This window comes from Camelus bactrianus, chromosome 13 (assembly GCF_048773025.1).
Source record: "Camelus bactrianus isolate YW-2024 breed Bactrian camel chromosome 13, ASM4877302v1, whole genome shotgun sequence".
Lineage (NCBI taxonomy): Eukaryota > Metazoa > Chordata > Mammalia > Artiodactyla > Camelidae > Camelus > Camelus bactrianus.
In genome coordinates this window covers 49,270,268-49,290,188 of record NC_133551.1, presented here as the reverse complement: position 1 = coordinate 49,290,188, position 19,921 = coordinate 49,270,268, and the positions used below count along the sequence as shown (strand labels likewise).

At 35.5% G+C, this 19,921-nt stretch overlaps 1 protein-coding gene across 5 annotated transcripts in view; it reads right to left on the bottom strand.

Annotated features, from left to right (window-relative positions):
• Window positions 1-19,921, bottom strand: part of FOXJ3 (forkhead box J3) — a 120,934-nt gene that overhangs the window by 59,974 nt on the left and 41,039 nt on the right. For 4 of the 5 annotated variants that reach the window (XM_045520231.2, XM_074376692.1, XM_045520230.2 and 1 more), the window contains exons 3-4: window positions 16,533-16,857; window positions 6,711-6,785 (exon numbers count right to left, since the gene is read on the bottom strand). In XM_045520231.2, coding sequence (XP_045376187.1) covers window positions 6,711-6,785; window positions 16,533-16,857 — 400 coding nt within the window. Of the gene's footprint in view, window positions 1-6,710; window positions 6,786-16,532; window positions 16,970-19,921 lie in introns of all 5 variants that reach the window. The other variant, XM_074376693.1, reaches the window with a different exon arrangement.

Below are 19,921 nucleotides of genomic sequence, written 5' to 3'. Positions count from 1 at the left end.
ATAACCCCAAGAAGTTAATATTAATTTCATATTCTGGGGGAAAGCAGTCCCTATCATACATAGCTAACCATTTCAAATGGCTAAATCTGTGAATTTTATGTTCTAACTATAGTTAGTTATGTATATATGCTCACTGGTAAAATGAATCTTTACAGACTATACTCTGCTCTGCCTTGCTCTCAATGCACACCATTCCAAAGAGCCTTAGACACAGTACCGGATCCCTTTTGCCCTTGGTTTCTTTAACTTCATATGATGTCTCAATGTTTTTTTTTCTCCCAGTTTACATCTGACAATCCAATTTTAAAGGTATCAACAGCCAAATACACAAAAGGTACTCAAAGGCAGGCAGCTTGGATAGCTACATAGCTGAATGAATGTAAGGACAAAAACTGTTCCAATGCCAGCTCAGTTCTCTGGAACATTCTTGTTGAACAAAGACAGGTTTTTATTACTTTTACATTGATTATCAAATTAATCTAAGTGTCGCCCAGGAAAGATTGTTAAGGAATTTACTCTTAATCAATAAATTAAAAATAATATGCAATTAGCATACTGATTATAGTACAGTAAATGGTTTCTCTAAATGTTAAAGATACTTAAGAGAGTATATTCTATTAAGTTATTAACAGTTGGTCATAACCTATTTTTAAATCATTAGTGCCTTAACTTAATCCTTTTAGAAATTTTTTTTAAGTTAAAGGTACCATTTTACTGTATCACAATTGATTTCCAAGAGACAGATAGCTCACTTGTATTTACTATAACTCACAAAGCAATTTAGTATGACTATTATATGTTACTAGTTTAGGTTAATTCAACATTGTCTTGTATCTCAGTATTTGTCAAATTAATTATTGAATCTAAGCCTAAAAAAAAATTGACAGTCAAATATACCTGTGACTGGCAACAACCCAAATGTCCTTCAAATAGTGATTAAACTGTGGAAAATCCGTAAGAGGAAATGTATGAAATAAGATGAAACTGTTGATATTCCTAAGACAGACGGATCTCAAATGCGTTATGCTAAGCAAAAGAAGCCAGACTCAAATGGCGACCTACTGTATGAATCCCACTTCTATGAATTTCTGGAAAAGGCAAAATTATAAAGAAAAAATAGATGAGGGGGTTGCCAGGGATGGGGGAGGGGGCTAACTACCAAACGGCAACAGTGTTCTGTATCTTGATCATAGTGATGCTTACACTGCATGCATTTGTCAAAACTACTAGAATTATACACCAGAGAGTGAATTTTACCATATATAATTTTAAAAAATTTAATCTGTAGGTGAAACATTATTTTTTAAAAAGAAGTTTAGATCTGGAAGAAAATAGAGGCCAACAATAACAACAAAATGTTCAAAATGTTAACTCCCACCTAAAGAGAACAGAGAATACTGCCATGTGCAAATAAAAGGTAGCTCTAACTAAACTCTTTGACTAACAGTATATTGTCAGGGTTCTTTGCCAGCACTTCTATTTCTGCAGTGTTCTCTCTCCGAATCAGACCCTCACCTCTTATCCAACTCAATCTTTCAGATCCTCTCTGAATGCCTCTCTCAATGCTTATTTACTATGCCGTGGTTTGTCTAATGGACTGTCTCACACTCATAATCCACTTTTGCTTTAACATGCACTCTTGGCACCAACCATTTCTTTACTCTTGATCTCATGTGAGTACTTAAATTAATTCCCTTAATTCCTGATTCTATCTCAACTTTGTTCTGATTAGTCCCTCAGCTAAACTTGATCATGTCAGCTTCTCAGCCTCCAATTTGGGTTCTTACCTATTATGAGTTAAAACCACAAAGGTTAATAATTTCACCTCTCCTTGAAATGCTTTAGATGTGGCAACTCTAAAGTCTCCCTTGGGAACCCTATGAGTATTTTTTTCACTCCAATAAATAGGATGTCCTTATTTTTGTCTAACTGAACTCTTGTCTATCTTTAAATTCTACTTCCTGTTTGGTTTTACTCAAAGACATAGACAAGAGGTCAACTTCTTCCTCACAAAAATCACACATCTACTTTAAGACTAGTATTAAAATAATACTATCTTCCTTCTTCAGGGTACATACCTATGATTCTTGCAACACTATTTATCACTTAATGTTATATCTTATGTTTTCTCAAAGCTCTCCAGTTGTCCTACATTTGTTTAAATAAATAAAATGACCAAAACAGGATACCAACAAATAATAGACAATTTACAAATATATACAAAATAATACTAATGTGGTCAAAAAAGAATACCTTTTGAATAAAAGCAGTCAGTCAACTATGTTATGGTCTCTTATACTATGGCAGAGGACAGGAGTAGAAAATAATCACAATCTCAGAACTTCCAAAAGTTAATTCTCTAGCAGTGAGTTTAAAGACATCGATCCTCACAGCCAATGAGTCTTTACAACCTCCCCATCCTAGGCAAGAAAAAGCTTTCAAATAATAAAAAGCTCTTCTTACTATGAATTCACTGTAGTTATCTCTCCCAGGCCACACAGGCAGGTGGCCTTCAGGGGTCTTAAAACTTCTTAGCTACCATCTTAGTTCTACTGGAGACAACTGCTGCTGTTTAATTATGCAAATCGTTGAAACTACTTCTTAAAATCTCTTATTTCCTTTAAGTCAAGGTATTTTCCTGAGCTAGAGAAGAGGGAAGGTTGAGAAAAAATTAAGCTGGAAAGCAAAGAAAGAAAACTCTATTTGTTAAAAACTAAATTTAGTTGATAAGATTTGTCTTTCCATAATGTGAGCAAAACATTTACCTTCAAGATAATTAACAGGCATGTGTGAATTGTAGAATAAGACAATTTTCATCAAAAAAAAATTAAATAAAAAAGCCAGACAAAAATAACAGAAAATAAAGCCAATGATAAGAGAGGAGATAAAAGACAATTAAAAAACAAACAAACAAACAAACAAACAAACAAACCAGACTGCAGGATACAGAAACAGGGCCATAATCAAGGGAAAAGAAAATAGAATTCTGTCCCCAAAAAAGCAGGAGAGTTATAGATGCAAAATATAATTTCATTTGGTTTGTGTTTCTTTTGAAAGAAAGTAATAATGTGACTGTTTGAATTTAGTTTGAGTGAACAGAGGAAAATGAATTTCAGACCATCAATGTACATAAGAGAGTATCAAATATTAAAGACTTTTATGGCAAAAGCTTCTAGAAAATAAAGGATTAAGTCAGGAATAAATCGCCATATAAAAGCACCTGTAATTCAGCAATATTTTTCATGTTTAAGCTTCCACATCTCTGTGGTAATATACTGAACAGAGGGCTATACCATAAAAATACGAGGAGGATGACACTGTATGAGCTACTTCTATCTCTACCTCTTGGACCCATCTAGATCATGGCAGTAGCTAGTAAAATCCTAAGGGGTTAAAGTCCACCCATTACCCAAGACCAAAAACTACTCCCACCCCACCTTGGCTCAATGGTTTTCTCCCACTGTGGTGAGGGTGGTTTTGGAAAAGCTCCTCAAATGCCAGGAAACACTGTAATACAAAAAGAAAAAACACTTCATAAGTACCAAAACTTAAACATTTTGGCCTCCCTTTCAAGGAAGACTGGTATAGTGGAAAAAGCACCAGCCTAGGAACCAAAAAACCAATTGTTTTCTGTTTGTTCCGCATTCATTCTAAGATGTTTGCTGTACTCCAGGGGACTTGGTGGAAAGACAACAAACACTCTCTGTCAAGGGTTACTAAAATTGTAGAATATATGCCAGAAGCTGCTGATGGCCATCTCTGCCACAAACTTACTTGAAAATGAAGCCATCAGAGAAGCTAGCAGAACTAAGGGATATAAAGAGACATTCCTGGTGATACGATTAAAAATCAGGCTCCAGTTCCAGTTCTTCCTACAGACATATTTCTCTCTTAAGTTGGTCTGTAATAGGTGTCTGTGACTTTCAAGTAAGTCTGGCCAATACAGCTGGGTTCTAATTCCACATATGCACTTGGGAAAGTCATTGGAGACCTTATTTCCTCTACTATCAAATGGGCAAGATTTGAGGTTTTCAAAACTTTTTTTAGGCAATAGAATTTTTTTAAACAAAAATCTTATTTTGATATCAAAATCTAAAACGGTTTTATTCATAGAAATATTATTTTATAAGATCAGATTTACAACATTTACTTCTGACCAAAATCAGTAAGAACACTAGGTATTTAAATCTCACCTTGAGACTGAAAACAAAAATGACTCTATCAGTACAAATATACTTCGTAAGATCAAATCTATGATACTTACTATTACGACCAAGACCAATGACGTGTTTTGATAAAAATCAAACTTTAAAATTAGAGACTAATGGTAAAAGTTGAAAGCTTTTATTAACCTCCCAGGATTCAATTTATTTCTGTACTTTGTTTTGGTTACACAGTAGTAAGACAATCCTGATTCAACAAGAATAGTTGCAAAGAAAACATGTTTTCCACATCTACCTTACCCCATGACATTATTTAATTAACGGTGGAGAAAAGCTTTTAAGTTCTGCATAAAAGAAACCCTAACAGAACAAGTTTTTAAAAAACAGGTCTCTAATTGGTTAAAATTTAGTACATAACATAGCTAAGCATTCATGGTTTTTTTTTTTTTTTTTTAATGATTTAAACCTCATTTAAAAATTAAGTCTGAACCAAATATTTACAGATTCCAATTAGTACCTTCATAGAACTCTAATAAAAATAGATAATCTCTAAACTCTGTTAAGATTTTTAGTCAGACTCACTGACCATCGGAAGCTACAATGAAGCAAATATAAAAAGTTATACTTTTTTTTTTAAATAAGCCTGCTTTAAAGGAAAAATGAATTTCACCAATTCCTATTCACTATCTTGGAGTTATGAACACAGATAAATAATAAACTGGGTCAAATAAAAAGACTATTACAATAATCTGTTCAGTCTTACTGAGAACGAACTTGATGAGGTAGATCATACAAGGTGCTATAAAACATTTATTAATTAAGAGTGCATGCTTTACAATAGAGATGAATAACTCTCCATGTCTTACTTCAAGAAGTTAACCATCTAACAGTAGATACAATAGAGCTGACCTTGAACAACACAGGTTTGAACTGCACGGGTCCATGTATATATACACAGATTTTTTTTTTCAATAGTAAATACTACAGTATTACACAATCTGCAGTTGGTCGAATCCAGGGATGGCAAAACTGTGGATATACAAGAATGTGTATAACAAAGGCTGACTCTAAGTTATACTGGAATTTTCAACTGTGTAGAGATCAGCGCCTCTAATTCACACTTTGTTCAGGAGTCAATTATATATTCATTCAACAAGAGTGTCTCCTCAGTGCCACTGTGTATGCAACTGGGGCTAAAAAGTGAACAATATATACATTATCCCCACCTTCGTGAGTTCAGACTTCAACCTACAGGTGGTAGATAACCAATGAGGATTTTAAACAAAGAGAGCATATGATTAGGTCAACATTTTGAAAGATGGCTGGCTACTATAAATCGGAAATAGTAAGCCTCAAGATAGAAAGACCAGTTAGGAGCTACTACCATGATGACAAAGTAACAGGAACTCAAAAGAGGAAACAATAAACTCAGCTAAAGTATGTGGGGGAAAAAAGCTTCAGAGGGTAATGTTGCAGCTCAATCTTAAAAGACGTACATCAGACACATAGAAGGAGTTTGCACACTAAGAGAAAACCATATGCAAGGCATGTTTGGGAAATGTCAAGTAGTTCCTCACAGTCACGTTGAATGAGGTGAAATCATAGCTAGAAATGCAGATCAAGGAAAAGATAGTAAAGGATATTTTATAGCAAAGAAACATCTCCAGGACACTGGGGAGTGCTTTTAAGCAGTGTGATAACATGACATGGCTTACATTTTAGAAAAATTCTTCCAGGGACAGTAGCCTAAAAAAGATGACAAGAAGTCTAACCAGCCAAACAAGGATGGGTACCTGCCAACAGATACATCATCTCAAAGTCCTAATCTCACTAATAATTTATCATGACAATCAAATATGGTCCAAGCAAGTACTCTGAGCTTTAGAAACCAAGCAACTAGTACCACAACTAGTTAAGGCCACAATGTAGTTGACATTGCTTTGAAACAAAAAATGGGAAGTTTCTGCAGATAAAATACTAAAAATGTGACAGTGGCAGAAGATAAATGGAATGAAGAGGAAAAAACAACAACTGAGAAAATAAGGAGGTAACAGAAACAATTTTGTTTCAGGATAAGAATTATTTCTACTTGTCAATTACACATAGATTCACATCTTATATATAATAACTCATAAGCTGTGGTTCCAACAAGCAATTCAAAAACCAAATTTAATTTAATACATATTAAGAAAATAATTACCAAACAAAAACTACATTAGAAACAGCAAACTGTAACAGAAGACCAGCTCTACACTAGCTAGCTTCTCACTGCTTAAAAAGAAAGTTCTCCCTGTTTGGCTGGTCCTTGAAGCATACCAACTATAATGAGGTGAGGTGAGGTGAGGTGAGATGAGGTGAGGTAGGGTGGCTGGGGTGAAAGAGGACAGGCTATTTCACAAAGGTTCCTTGATCAGTCAACTGAACAAGTTCTTGAAGGCTTTCATTCCAATTCTTTTTCTTTATATAACAGATATAATTCAAGATTCAAGCATGCCAACAGATACAATGAACAATCCAATTATTTTATCTTAAGAAAATGAATCCTACCTTTCCGGGGTCATCCTTGGATCGAGGCACTTTAAGGAAACACTTGTTCAGCGACAGATTGTGCCGTATGGAATTCTGAAATTAAAAAAGAAAGCCAAGCCATAGGATCATTGGTCCAAAAACCAAAACCCACCTTAAAAAACAGAAGCAGAAACCTAAGAATCTCTATGCACCTAAATACAATTACAAATGAAATAAGCTTTTAAAATGAGCTTCAAAGTTAAACCTTTCTGATTTTCAAATTACGACTGCTGCAAAGGAAAGTAGTTACTGGTAAAGACAGTTTCTAGTGTATTTTACAAAACTCCAAATAATGGAATCTATGTCCCATTTTAAAAGTTTAAGACCTTTTAACAATGCAAGATGTCTATAATTATCTTAAATATTAAATACCAAATATAAAATTATATGCATATTATGATTTTAATTGTGGTATGTATTTATTAGTTTATTCTTGGAAACCAGCCAGAATGCAAAATGCTAAGAGTTGTTCTACATGGAATTATAGGTGATGACTGTTTTCCTCTTTTTACTTTTCTGCAATGTTCAAATGATCTACAAGGCACACATGTGTTACCACTATTTAATGAGTTAAAAGTTTTAAACAAAAAAACTTCACTGATCCATTACAAGAGCATATAAAAGCCAGTTAGGTTCTCACTACAGTATGTAAGAAAGAAAACCACATGGGAAGACACTGGCTACAGAAGCCAGTAAGAACATCAGATTCCTGGACGTAGCAGGAGAGAACAAACAACACAGATGGAAGGACTTAGAGACCTGGAGAATCTGTGAAATAGGATATCTTTTCATGAGTAAGTAGGACTGTGCCACAAGTTTTACAGAAAACACCCAAAGGCAACTTATTTTTAATAAAATGCTCCAAAATTCATTCCATAATTTTGTTTCTTCCAAAATGGCCAGGTATTTGGTGGAGGGGCTCCAAATGCATTTAGCCACCACTTAGAATTGGGTGGGGGGGTGTCATTTTTTGGCTTAACGTCATTTTATTTTTATATAAAATTTAAAACTTTAACAATGCCTACAGTAAAATTTGCCTTTCATGGGGGCAATACTTGGATTAAAGAAGTTTTTAAAATATGACCAGAGAACATAAATTCAAGCCTATTTTATTACCACATCAATTTAAAACTTATGAATGGTAGTTCCATCTCTACTTGAAATGTAAACAGCTACAAAGACTGATGATCCCTCCCAAACAATGAGAAACCAATGGGTAAGTCAAAAAAAAAAAAAAAAAAAAAGCTTATTTTTGAGCCACATCTGAGAGCTAACGTTGCAAGGCAGCCCAACAAATGAAATTCCTGAGAGGGACAAGCCCATATTCTAGGAGGAAGGGGACAAACTGTCTCACGTTTTAACAGAATATGGGAGAAAGAGATGGCCACCATCCAAGCCCCCAAGAAATCAGCTAAAATTTAAAAGGCCAATCATGAGCTAATGTATCAGTTTAGAGCAAAAAGGGCCCCAGACAGAAGGGAAGTTTCCACTCAATCTCAAGCTCAGAAAGAAGCTCTTGGGCTTTCACCACATGCTCACAAGAATGACCTGGGGTAGGAAAGGAGACCAAAGAAAGTCTCCTTTGTGGTACATGCAGGAAGGAGATAACTGATGGCTACAGAGGGAGACAAAGGCACACCACCTTTTATAGAGCTTACAAAGCAAAAACCTTAAGTTTGAGATAGTGGCAGCAAAACCTCTCACCCATAGTGTTTGGGCAAAGATTGCTTCTGAGAGAAGAATGGACCGAAAACCCTTCTGCCTCTAGGGAAGAATAGGAAAGACTTTCTCAAGACACAGGCAAACACCTACAGCTGATGTAGGAAGGGTAGAAGCAAAATCCTTTTACCTCTAGGAAAAGTGTCAGAAACTATCCAGGGGCCAGGATCCTACACCAATGCTAAGGTGGAGGTTGGCTCCAGCTGGGAAGGAGGCAAGAAACTCCCACCCAACGTAAGTACAGATAAACAAAGCTAATCTGGCTGAGGGAAAGAAATACTGAAAAAGCCCCACCTCAAGTCCAAGGGCCTGAGGAAGACGAAGGCTGGATCAAAACAAAAGGAAAAAAAAAAGAAAAAGAAAAAACAAACAAAAACCAAAAAGACTCAGCCTCTATCACAAGCCTAGCAGTGAAAAACAAGTAATAACCCATGATAGAGGAGGGGCAGGAGCATGGAGAGACCCCCATTTGTAACAAGGTGGCAGAGACAACTAAAATCTAAAGAGAAAGCAGGAAAACTGAGAAAACCCTACAGCATCCAAGCCCGCCAGCTCCAAGGACAAGGTAACAGAAGTCTACTCCTGGAGGAATGTAAAGTCTGTGCTACAGTAAAGGTAAAGACACCAATAACAAAACACAAATCCAGCTCAATTACTGATAGAGTAATTCAGCTCCCGATACAAATGGCCTGAGAAAAGAGATGCTTGTCCATTTACAAATATGAGTACTATTTAACTCTATCTCTACCATTCTTCTATACATGTATCTGTCACTCAGTCAAAAATTGCAAGATACTTGGAAAAACAAGGGAGGAAAAATCCACTGTCAAGAGATAAAGTAATCAACAAACCCAACTGAGGGATGACTTAGGTGTTAGATGTCTAGTAGACAAGAACTTTAAAAAAAACTGACTAATATGTTCAAGCATCAAGTAGAAAAAAGTGGACAACCCGCATAAAGATTTGGGGAATTTCAACTGAGATGTGTAAACTCTGTTTTAAGAGTCAACTGTAAGAATTAAGAAATAAGAATCAAATGTAAATGACAGACTTTTTTTTTAAAAAACATGATCAAAGATAGACTGGACACAACTAGGGAAAGGCTCAGATACCTTGAAATTATCCAAACTAACACACAAGCATGCAGGCAGGCACACATTCACCCCAAAAAATAAATAAAATCATCCAAGAACTGTGGAACAATACATGCAATGAGTCCCAGAAGCAGAAATGAAAAAGAATGGGGCAAAAGAAAAATGTGAAAATGTAACAGCCAAGAATCTCCCCAAAATAATGCAAGACATCAAATCACAGATGCAAACATTTCAGAGAACATCAAGCAGAAGGAATTAAAAATCCACACACCTACATTTATTATAGTCAAAATGCTGAAAATCAAAATGAAGAGAACATCTTATAGGCAACAAGAGAAAAAAAGATTACGTACAGAGGAATGAAGATAAGAATTATAGCAGATATCTCAAAAACTATGCAAGTAAGAAGACAACAAAGTGACATTTTAAAAACACTAGAAGAAAAAGTCAATTCTATATGCAGTAAAAATATCTCTCAAAAATGAAGGCAAAATAAAGACTTTCAGACAAACAAAAGCTGAAAGAAATCTTTTCTCAGCCACTGTGGAAAACAGTATGGAGATTCCTCAAAAGACTAGAATAGACTTAACCATATGACCCAGGAATCCCACTCCTGGGCATATATATCCTGAAGGAACCCTACTTCAAAAAGACACCTGCACCCCAATGTTCATAGCAGCACTATTCACAATAGCCAAGACATGGAAATAGCCTAAATGTCCATCAACAGATGACTGGATAAAAAAGATGTGATATATTCATACAATGTAATATTATTCAGCCTTAAAAAATGACAACATAATGCCATTTGCAGCAACACAGATGTCCCTGGAGAATCCTAAGTGAAGTAAGCCAAAAAGAAAAAGAAAATTACCATATGAGATCACTCATATGTGGAATCCAAAAAGAAAGAGAGAAAGAAAGAGAGGAAGAGAGGAAGAGAGAAAAAGAGAAAGAGAGAAAGAAAGAAAGAAAAGAAAGAAGGAAAAGAGAAGAAAGAAAGGAAAAGAGAAGAAAAGGAAAGAAAAGAGAAGAGAAGAGAAGAGAAGAGAAGACAAGACAAGACAAGACAAGACAAGACAAGACAAGAAAAAGACAAATGAACATAATACAAAACAGAAACAGACTCGTAGACATAGAATACAAACTTGTGGTGCCGGGGGGGAGGGGGGGTGGAAAGGGACAGACTGGGAGTTCAAAATTTGTAGATACTGACAGGTGTATATAGAATAGATAAGATTACACTGTATAGCACAGGGAAATATATACAAGATCTTGTGGTAGCTTACAGTGAAAAAGAATGTGACAATGAATATATGAATGTTCATGTATAACTACAAAATTGTGCTCTACACTGGAAATTGACACAGTATTGTAAACTGACTATAACTCAATAAAATAAAATTTTAAAATAATTAATTAATTTTAAAAAGAAAGAAAGAAATCTTTTCTAATACTGCCAGTTGGCTGGCAATGTTATAAGGAAGTTCTTCAGGCAGAAGTATGATACTAAATGGAAACCTGGATCTACAAAAAAGAAATGAAGAGTTCCAGAAATTGTGAAAATGAATGCAAATTTTAAAAACCATTGTCGCTTATTTAACATGCCTTTAAAAGATACCTATCTAAAGCAAATATTGTAATTTATTATAGGGTTTTTAACATGTAAAAGTAAAATGTACAACAACATTAACATAAAGATTGGGTCAGGGGAATTAGCAGTACAGCTGACCCTTGAACAACACGGTTTTGAACTGCACAGGTCCCACTTATACACAGATTTTTTCCCCCAATAAATATGTACTAGTACAATCTGAAGTTGGTTAAGTCCATGTATTCAGAACCATGAATATGGAAGGCCAACTGTAAAGTTATATGCAAATTCTCTACTTTACACATGAATTTCCAACTGCGCAGGGGTCAGCAGCCCCTATTCTCCAAGCTGTTCAAGGGTCAACTATATATGGTTTATAAAGTTCTTACACTATTTATAATATGGTGTATTTGAAGGTAGAGTATGATAAGTTAAAGATGTGTGTGGTAAACCCTAGAGTAATCACTTCCTAAAACAAAATTTAGGAAGAGGTAAAACTAATGAAATAATAGTGAAGATAAAATGGAATCATAAAAAAATACTCAGCCCAAATCCAAAAAGAAGAGAAAAAGAAAGAACTAATCAGGAAAACTGGCGTTCATCTACCCACCTAAAAAGTTCAAGATGGGGAAAAAACAAAACCAAGATGGTCAGAAGAAGAAATCAGTATGATCATATTTTCTAGACAGCTTCAGGGGAAGAACAGATCTCTACTTGGGTCTTCCTCCTTTCGCATAGGTGCTGGCAGCCTAGGCAATCTCACCTACAGCCATGGCTTCAGTGACCATGTCTCACGCTTAAATCCATCCAGATCTCCAGACTTTTCTCTTGAGTTCACATGTATTTTCAACAATGTACTAGACATCTCAGAAGCACCTCCAACTCAACATGTTTAAAACTAAACTCAATCTTTATCCCCAGTGTGATCTTTTTCCACTTTTCCCTTCTCAGTTTACTGCTCCAATCAGACATCTGTAAGACATCTTTGACTCCTCCCTCCTCATCACTATCTAAAAAAAAATCTATCACCAAACTTTATAAGTCTACTTTGGATCTACTTACCCAACTCCATCTCTTCTGTTACTCTCTCAGTCCAGGAGACCAGTCTCACCAAAACTAGTACAACAGCTTCCTAACTAGTGTCCACTCTCCACCTTCCTATCCTTGCCCCTCCTCTACCATTCTCCAGCCAACAGGCACCTCTTCACAAAGCAAATCCGACGTTATTGCTTCACTTAAAACCTCTCAATAACTTCCCATTGCACTTATGATAAAATTCAAAATCCTTAAAGCCTCTGCAAGACTCTTCATGATCTGACCCTACTTTGCTGTCTAAACTCATCCCCTCCAATGTTCTCACTCACTCCACTTATTGCTCCCTCTGCAAAAATTACTGCCTCCAGCTTTACTCCATTCCCTTCACCTAAGTCTACTCAACTTTCCATTCATTCTTGTTTTAAACGTCAGTTCTTTAGGGAAGTCCTTTCTCACTTTTATTCATTATTAGGTTAGGCCAAGTGTGGATTTCTCACCACACTTGGAATTATCATTTAATGGTCTTCCTCTTCCATATTTTATTCTATATCAAAATGTAAGTAGGCTCCATGAGGGTAGGGACCTTGTCCATCAATTCAGAACCTAGAATACAATGCTTTTCATATGGTAATCACAAATCTACTGGGAAAAAAATACCAAAAGCATACTTAGAAAATAAAAACAGCCAGAGAGATATGCGAGCCAAGACATGTATTTACAACACACAGTGAAGAAAAGAGACCTCACAACTTGGGGAGATGTTACCTCTAACAACCCTGAGAAAAGTAGCTGGGAGAGCAGACGTAGAAATAATTAAGATGGTCCAGGGTAAGCTGAAGTAAAATGGCCCAGGTTAAATAACTCATAACTGAATATTGGTTGGCCTTGAAAACCCCAGCTTCAAAAGTAGTTTCTCAAAAGCACAGTCTACTCATACTAGAATGACTTGAGATGAATTTTAATACAGACTCCTAGGCTCTAGGATGGCTATTTCAAAATCTCTGGAGCTGTGCCCCAGGAGTCTAAACTTTAAAAGCACTGTCATTGATTTTTATTGTAAACTTGAGTTTAAACTGGCACCTCTAATTCAAATCAACCACCACATTCCTTCCTATATCTCTCTTCTCCCACTGTGAGAGCCCTGATATCCCAAAACACTAATATACATAGTCAACTGTTCTACCCTACCATGCACATAAAAGTGTTTCAGAATTGCTCCCAACTTCTTTTCTTAGGGTTACAGGAGACAAAGAGACTGCATCTAGCAAAGCACCATTACCAAAGACAAATGCACTAAATAAAGTTTATGATTTCTTTGTAATTCTTTCAACTTAAGCATGCTGTTTTCAAAAGTTTCTTGAATTTTTATTTCTATGTGATTATGTTATATATTTGATATAAGGCTTACTTACTCATTTCAACTTACATTCAGATTTAAGGTTTTCTTTTTTCATTCTTTTTGATTTCCTAACTTTTTTTGAATATGTAAAACAATTACATGTTTCAAAACTCAAAACTAAAAAAAAAAAAGGTATAGTTAAAGGAGAAAATAAACCACCTTCCACTTGTTTCCATTTGAAGTGCTCAAAATACTTCTATGTTTACAAAAATAAAATTAAAAGAAATCATGGCAAGTTCTAGGTACCTAGATTGGGTGGAAGAAGCTTTTTTAGAAGAGTAATTATGAAATAACAATCCCTCGAAATATTAAAGGTCTGCCCAAAGCAACAGATTAGACCAGGTTAGATTAGTCTCCTTGGCATATCTTTTAGTTCTAAAAAGCAACATCATCCTTCTCTACCTATTCCCATTTTTCCCTTCCACTCGTCTTTCCTCATTATATACAAATCATGTATCTTCCAGATGAAACTGTATCACTACTTCTAAACCAGTTTCAGACCATAGCTTGGGCTGGCCAGCCACGAGAAATCCAGCAGACTGAATCTGACACTCTCAGATGGACTACATGAAACAAGGTCTCTGAACAAAAATCTGTAAGTTCTACACTAGTGTTACTAATAAAAAATGAGATAGCTCACAGAGAAAAAAATGTGACAATGAATATATATATGTTCATGTATAACTGAAAAATTGTGCTGAACACTGGAATTTGACACAACATTGTAAAATGATTATAAATCAATAAAAAATGTTTAAAAAAATAAAGATAAAACATGGGAAGACAAAAGATTAATTCTATAGGGAGAAGAGAGGTTACATGTGAGCTTAAAGAATAAACAGGATAATGCTAACCAGAAAAAGAGCAAAAGAGAGAAAGTCCAAAGACAAGTAAGAGAAAAACAAAAGAAAGATACCAAAGTGTTTATTTCCAGGGACAGCTAATAGGCTGGAACAGGCAGAAAAAGTGTATGAGAGGGAACTAGCAGAAAATAAAGCTAGGAAAGAAAGCTGGGACCAGGATTCAGGCTTTTATTCAAACTGCATTTATTGAGGCTTACTAAATGGAAAAACTCTGCTAGGGCATAGAATAGAGTAAGAGATATAAAAAAATCCCTTCCCATAAGGTACTTGATTATCTGACATGGTACACAGCACATCATCACAATAAATCAATAAATGTCTTTAACAAATATATTCAAACAAAAAAGACAAAGATGTTGAAACAGGAAAGGTTAAGAGACACAAGAGTAACTACCATCTGATGCCAGACCTAAAGCTCTATAAACCCCCTTCTTCCATATACACATACACACACCCCACATAGCACACAACAGGTAACTCCTACATAAGAATATAAACATAACATGCACAGGCACAAAAGAAAGCTGAACTATTTCTTGTATAACATAAATTAGGTAGGTAACTAATTTGATGGTGCATCAGAAAGTTTAGATCAGGAACTAGGGCTTCTTAAAGAAGTAGTTGATTCTAGGGCTAGGGCAGGAAAGGTACAAGATGAGCCTGGAACATCTTGTGGTGCCAAAAAAGTTTGAAAAGTGCTGAACAAATAAAAGAATGGGGCCATATCAAAGGGCTCAGGAGGCAACCTCTAAGAGCTCCCAATGGCAAAAGTAGTATCAATTTGAGCAACAAGTAACAACAGAACAAAAAAAAATGAACATTCATTGAGTGCATACTATTACAAATGTATGATTGATTAGATAGATAGATAGATAGATAGATAGACAGACAGACAGACAGATAGACAGACAGATAGATAGGAAAGAGGGGACACGCCTTCCTTACAGAGGAATCTCAATTGAGGTGGAAGGAATGACGGAAAAGAGAAAATCACCATCAGAAAATAATATAAACTGCTATAATGATCTACTAATGAATGCTAAAATTAATGAACAAAAATTTAAGGAAAAAAAGGATCCTCACATGCCCTCAAAGTATCTCCCCAAAACATTTCATAATTACAAAGTGATAAATACTAATTTTATAGTAGAGAAATCTAGCAGACACCATCTTAACCAAAGAACCAAGGTTAACATTACAGGAATAAGACATACTGATATTAAGTTCCTCCAATATGATACACAGAGAAGGGGACATCATCTCTGTATTATTCTTCCCCAAAATGCATTACCTCAATCTAACTGAGAAAACATCAGATATATTCAAACTGAGAAACATTCTTCAAAATACCAGATACGTACTCTTCAAAAGTGTGAAGGTCATAAAAGACAAGAAAAGATTGAGGAACTGTTACAGGTGGGAGAAGACTAAGGAGACATGATAAATGACAATTAAATCAACACAGGATCCTAGATTAGATCCTGAATTGGACCCCAGAACATAAAAAGACATTTGTAGAAAAACTGGTGAAATCTAAATAAAGTCTGTAATTTACTCAGTTGCTAACAGTACTGTCTAGTCAAAGGTACTGTACTGACATTAATTTCTTAGTTTTGATAACAATACTGTGGTTATATGTTAACATAGAGGAAGTGGATGAAGGATACATGGGAACACTTTGGACTAAAGTAATGCTTCAATAAATCTAAAATTTTCTAAAATAAAGTGTTTTTTCTTAATTTTGGATGATGACAACAGTATTAGTTGCTATACTATGTTGTGTTTTTACTTTAGACTTGCTATCAACTTAGGTGAACTGTGGGTATTGTTTTCCAGTGAATGCTACATTATCTTTGCTCCTAGTTTATGGTATTATGTCAGTTCTCTAACATAATAAAGCTCTAACAAATTAATATTCGACCAAAAATAAAGTTAGTCACCTAATTAAAAGCATTTAATTTCCTTTTTGACATCCTCGAAATGACTAGTAATCAGAATTTCATCTTTAATTATGTCTCCACAAAGCTTTATCTTCAACAGAAGCCAATACTGTTATCATTTACATCATAAAAATTAAAATTTAAATAAAATCCTTACCTTCCAACCACTGCCAGCCTCTCTATAATATGGGAAGTTATCACAAATCCACTGGTAAATCTCACTTAGAGTCATTTTCTTTTTGGGTGAGCTATTAATTGCAAATGTAATGAGGCTGGCATAACTGTATGGAGGTTTCCCATCTTTGTGCTGTTGGACTTCTTCCTGGTCCAGGGTTGTATTTGGGTCAAGGAGTGCATTCTTCTTGGAAATTCCTGTTCCATGTGCATTCTGTGTAGCATCAGATTTTTGGATGGCCGCTCTCATGGTGAGCTGTGGTAACCAGTCCATAGATGTTAGGCTGCTCTCCAGTTCAGATGTCATCCTGAAGGTAAATAGACTCCTTAGTCAATATCAAGGAAAGAACCCCTGCTTCTCAAAATATCCAATATTCACAAATCTAGGAGTTCCAAAGTGAGGGAAAGCCTGAGTTATATCTGGAGGAAAAAGATTGAGTATATTAATGACAAAACCAAAAATTTTAGGGATCAACATTTCCAATCTTTTTTTCTTAATTTCTTCCTCTCCAAAACACAACAAATTTGGTTTTAAACTGTTTAAAAAGATAGAACAATACATACAAACAAAATTATTCAGATACCAATTTTCTTAAAAAAAACTGTCACTTTAAATAGGGCAACAGGATCACAGTATGAAAAAACCAGTCTGCAGTCCAGCTCTTTACTCACCAACACCACAAGCCCTTTAAAAACTTAAGACTGTATATCTGGCACTTCTTTTACACAAATTTTAGGGGAATCATACAAAAGAATAACAAAAGTAAAGTGTAGGCAAGAGGTCAGAGAAGTAACTGAGAAATAAGCACAGGAATTTGCATGGAGGAAAGAAGGTGAAGTTGAGCAGGTGGGAGGTAGGAAGAGTAAAGCAGGGTAGACAAGAATAGCAAGGAGACAAGCTAGCTGGGGGAGTTGACCGAAAAGAGGAATGCAAACTCAAGGACATCGACTAAAGAAAAGAGGAATAGGCAGTACCAGGCAGTTGTGGTTGTTGTTGTTGTTTTTAAACGAGTCAAGGAACAAGCTTAAGAAAACTAAATAAAGATCTGGAAGTGCAGGATATAAGAGATCAGATCACAAATGGACAGAAAAGAAGCATTAAAAACTGGAGGACAGGCTTACAGAAACATCCAATGATCTGGATTCAGTAAGGTATTTCTCTCTCTAGGGCTAAAAAAATTCACACCATTACCACCAAAAGAAAGAAAAAAGAAAAAACAAAGTTGCTAGGTTAACACATATTCCAGACAGAGGAGGAAGCAGCTCTAAGAACAGAAGATAAAAATATAGAAACAAAGCTTGACACTTCACACTGAAATTGCTATCTTTCAGCAAGGGGTACAAACCTTCCTATCCTGGGATCAAAGAAGCAAGAATAGTGACCCTGACAATAAAGCAGAGAAGAATGAAAGACTTCTAAGTGATATAAAAATAAAGGGAAAAAAGAAAACAAAGTAAGAAACTTAAAGTACCTCAGTCAAAAGGAAAAATCTGTGGCTAAGAAAACCCTATATAGACCCCTCATCCCAAATGGCTGCAGGCAAAAAGCAACCTAGCGTATGTGCTTAGAATCTGAACTTCTGGGAGGCAGTTTAGAACTGATAAAGAACACAGGCTGTAAAGTCAGGCAGACCAGAGCTCAAGTATTTATTCTACCAGTTACTATCTGTAAGACTATGACAGTGTTAGTATTGCTAAACCCATCTCACGTGTAAAATGAAACAATAACAGTACCTACGCTTAAAATATTACTTTGAGAATTAAATAACATATGCACAGAAGAAATATTCAATAAGTGTTAGTTAATAATATTACTCTAGGAATATCTTGGGAAGGTACTAATGAACCGTAAAGTAAACCAGATTAATCAATAGCAATTATAACTCAAGAGACAGCCATGAGGATGCTATCTGCATTGCTGGTGGAATCCTATTATCTTCTTCCTCAGATATTCTGATCGACAGTTTTACATTTTCCACTTTCCCAAATTCCCTCATCTCTACTGAATGCATTCCTCTGAAACCTGAACTTTAAATTCCTCTATACAAAACCTTAAGAGATCTTAAACTTACCATCCTGCTCTATAATCTCAGCCAGAAATGCTTGTTCCCAGCATGAAATAAGTTACAGAAACTTGTGGACTAAGGAGCCAAGATAATTTAGAGATCACAGAATGTCAAAGAGAGGGCAAAGTACCCTAGAGATTAGAGACCAATCTTTTCAATCTAAAGATGAAAAATTAAGGTCTACTGAAGTTAAAAACTTGCCCAAATTCAAACAAATAGTTAACAGTAGAACTAAAACCAGAGCTCAGATCTCCTGATGCCTATTTCAGTAATTTTTCTACCATACCTCATCTGTAAAATAATAGTACCTACCTCACTGATATAAAGTACTCAGAACAGTTACTAGCAGATAGTAAATATTCAGTAATGTTAGCTACTGGTGGTAACAGTGATAACAGTAGTTGCTACTATTATTATTCACATTTCATTCTATAAACATTGCTATTATTATACCATGCTGTCATCCTATTTGCTTCAATTAAGCCTCCACCGGGTAGCTTTTTTTAAATTCCCAAAGCAGCATACATTTTCAAAGTTAACATAAAAGCACATTTCAAACTGGAATATAACTGATACTGCAGATGCTCCCTACTGAGAATTATCTTTAACTTCTGTTTCCTTTCACCAGTGCCACCAGTAATGTGAACATACAATAAGCAGGTACTTAATACAAGTTATAACATTTAACAATAATTACACATGTGTACAAGGCTACCCTAGAGTAAAATTTTATATACACACTACACACACACAGAGCAATCTGTCCTCTAGGAACCAATTAGGAAGATCAAACACAAGGAAGAGCTGGAAAAGAGCTCTTGGTGCTATAATGATTCCAAAAAAGGTAGAGGACAACATGGGCTACAGCCTTAAGAGGAAGAGAAGGAAGAACTTCAGTTAAGACTTAAAGAAAATTATTTTCTAAATAGGCTGGAAAGAAAACGGTACCTAGTCATCAAAGACATTATGAGGAAGAATTATTCCATTGTTGTGCTTATTTTCACCAGTTCTGCTACAGCAGATTTGAAGTACACTATAAAAATCTCTCTTAAATTTAAACTCTGAAGAAGTGGGGCTTCTGTTTTCTTAGCAGTTTGTTCAGTTTTCCATAGTCCTGGTTGTGAGGTCAAAAGTGCCTCCGCTGCTGCTGCTTAGGCTGGCTGCTGCAGTGAGTCTCCACTGAGAACACAGAAAATGACCACTGGATTTGGCCAGATCATTATTAACTTGAGAGAGAAACCTCTTAGTGGAATGGTGATGACAGAAGTCCACTTGTATAAGAGAACAGATGGTGGTCAATTTAAAA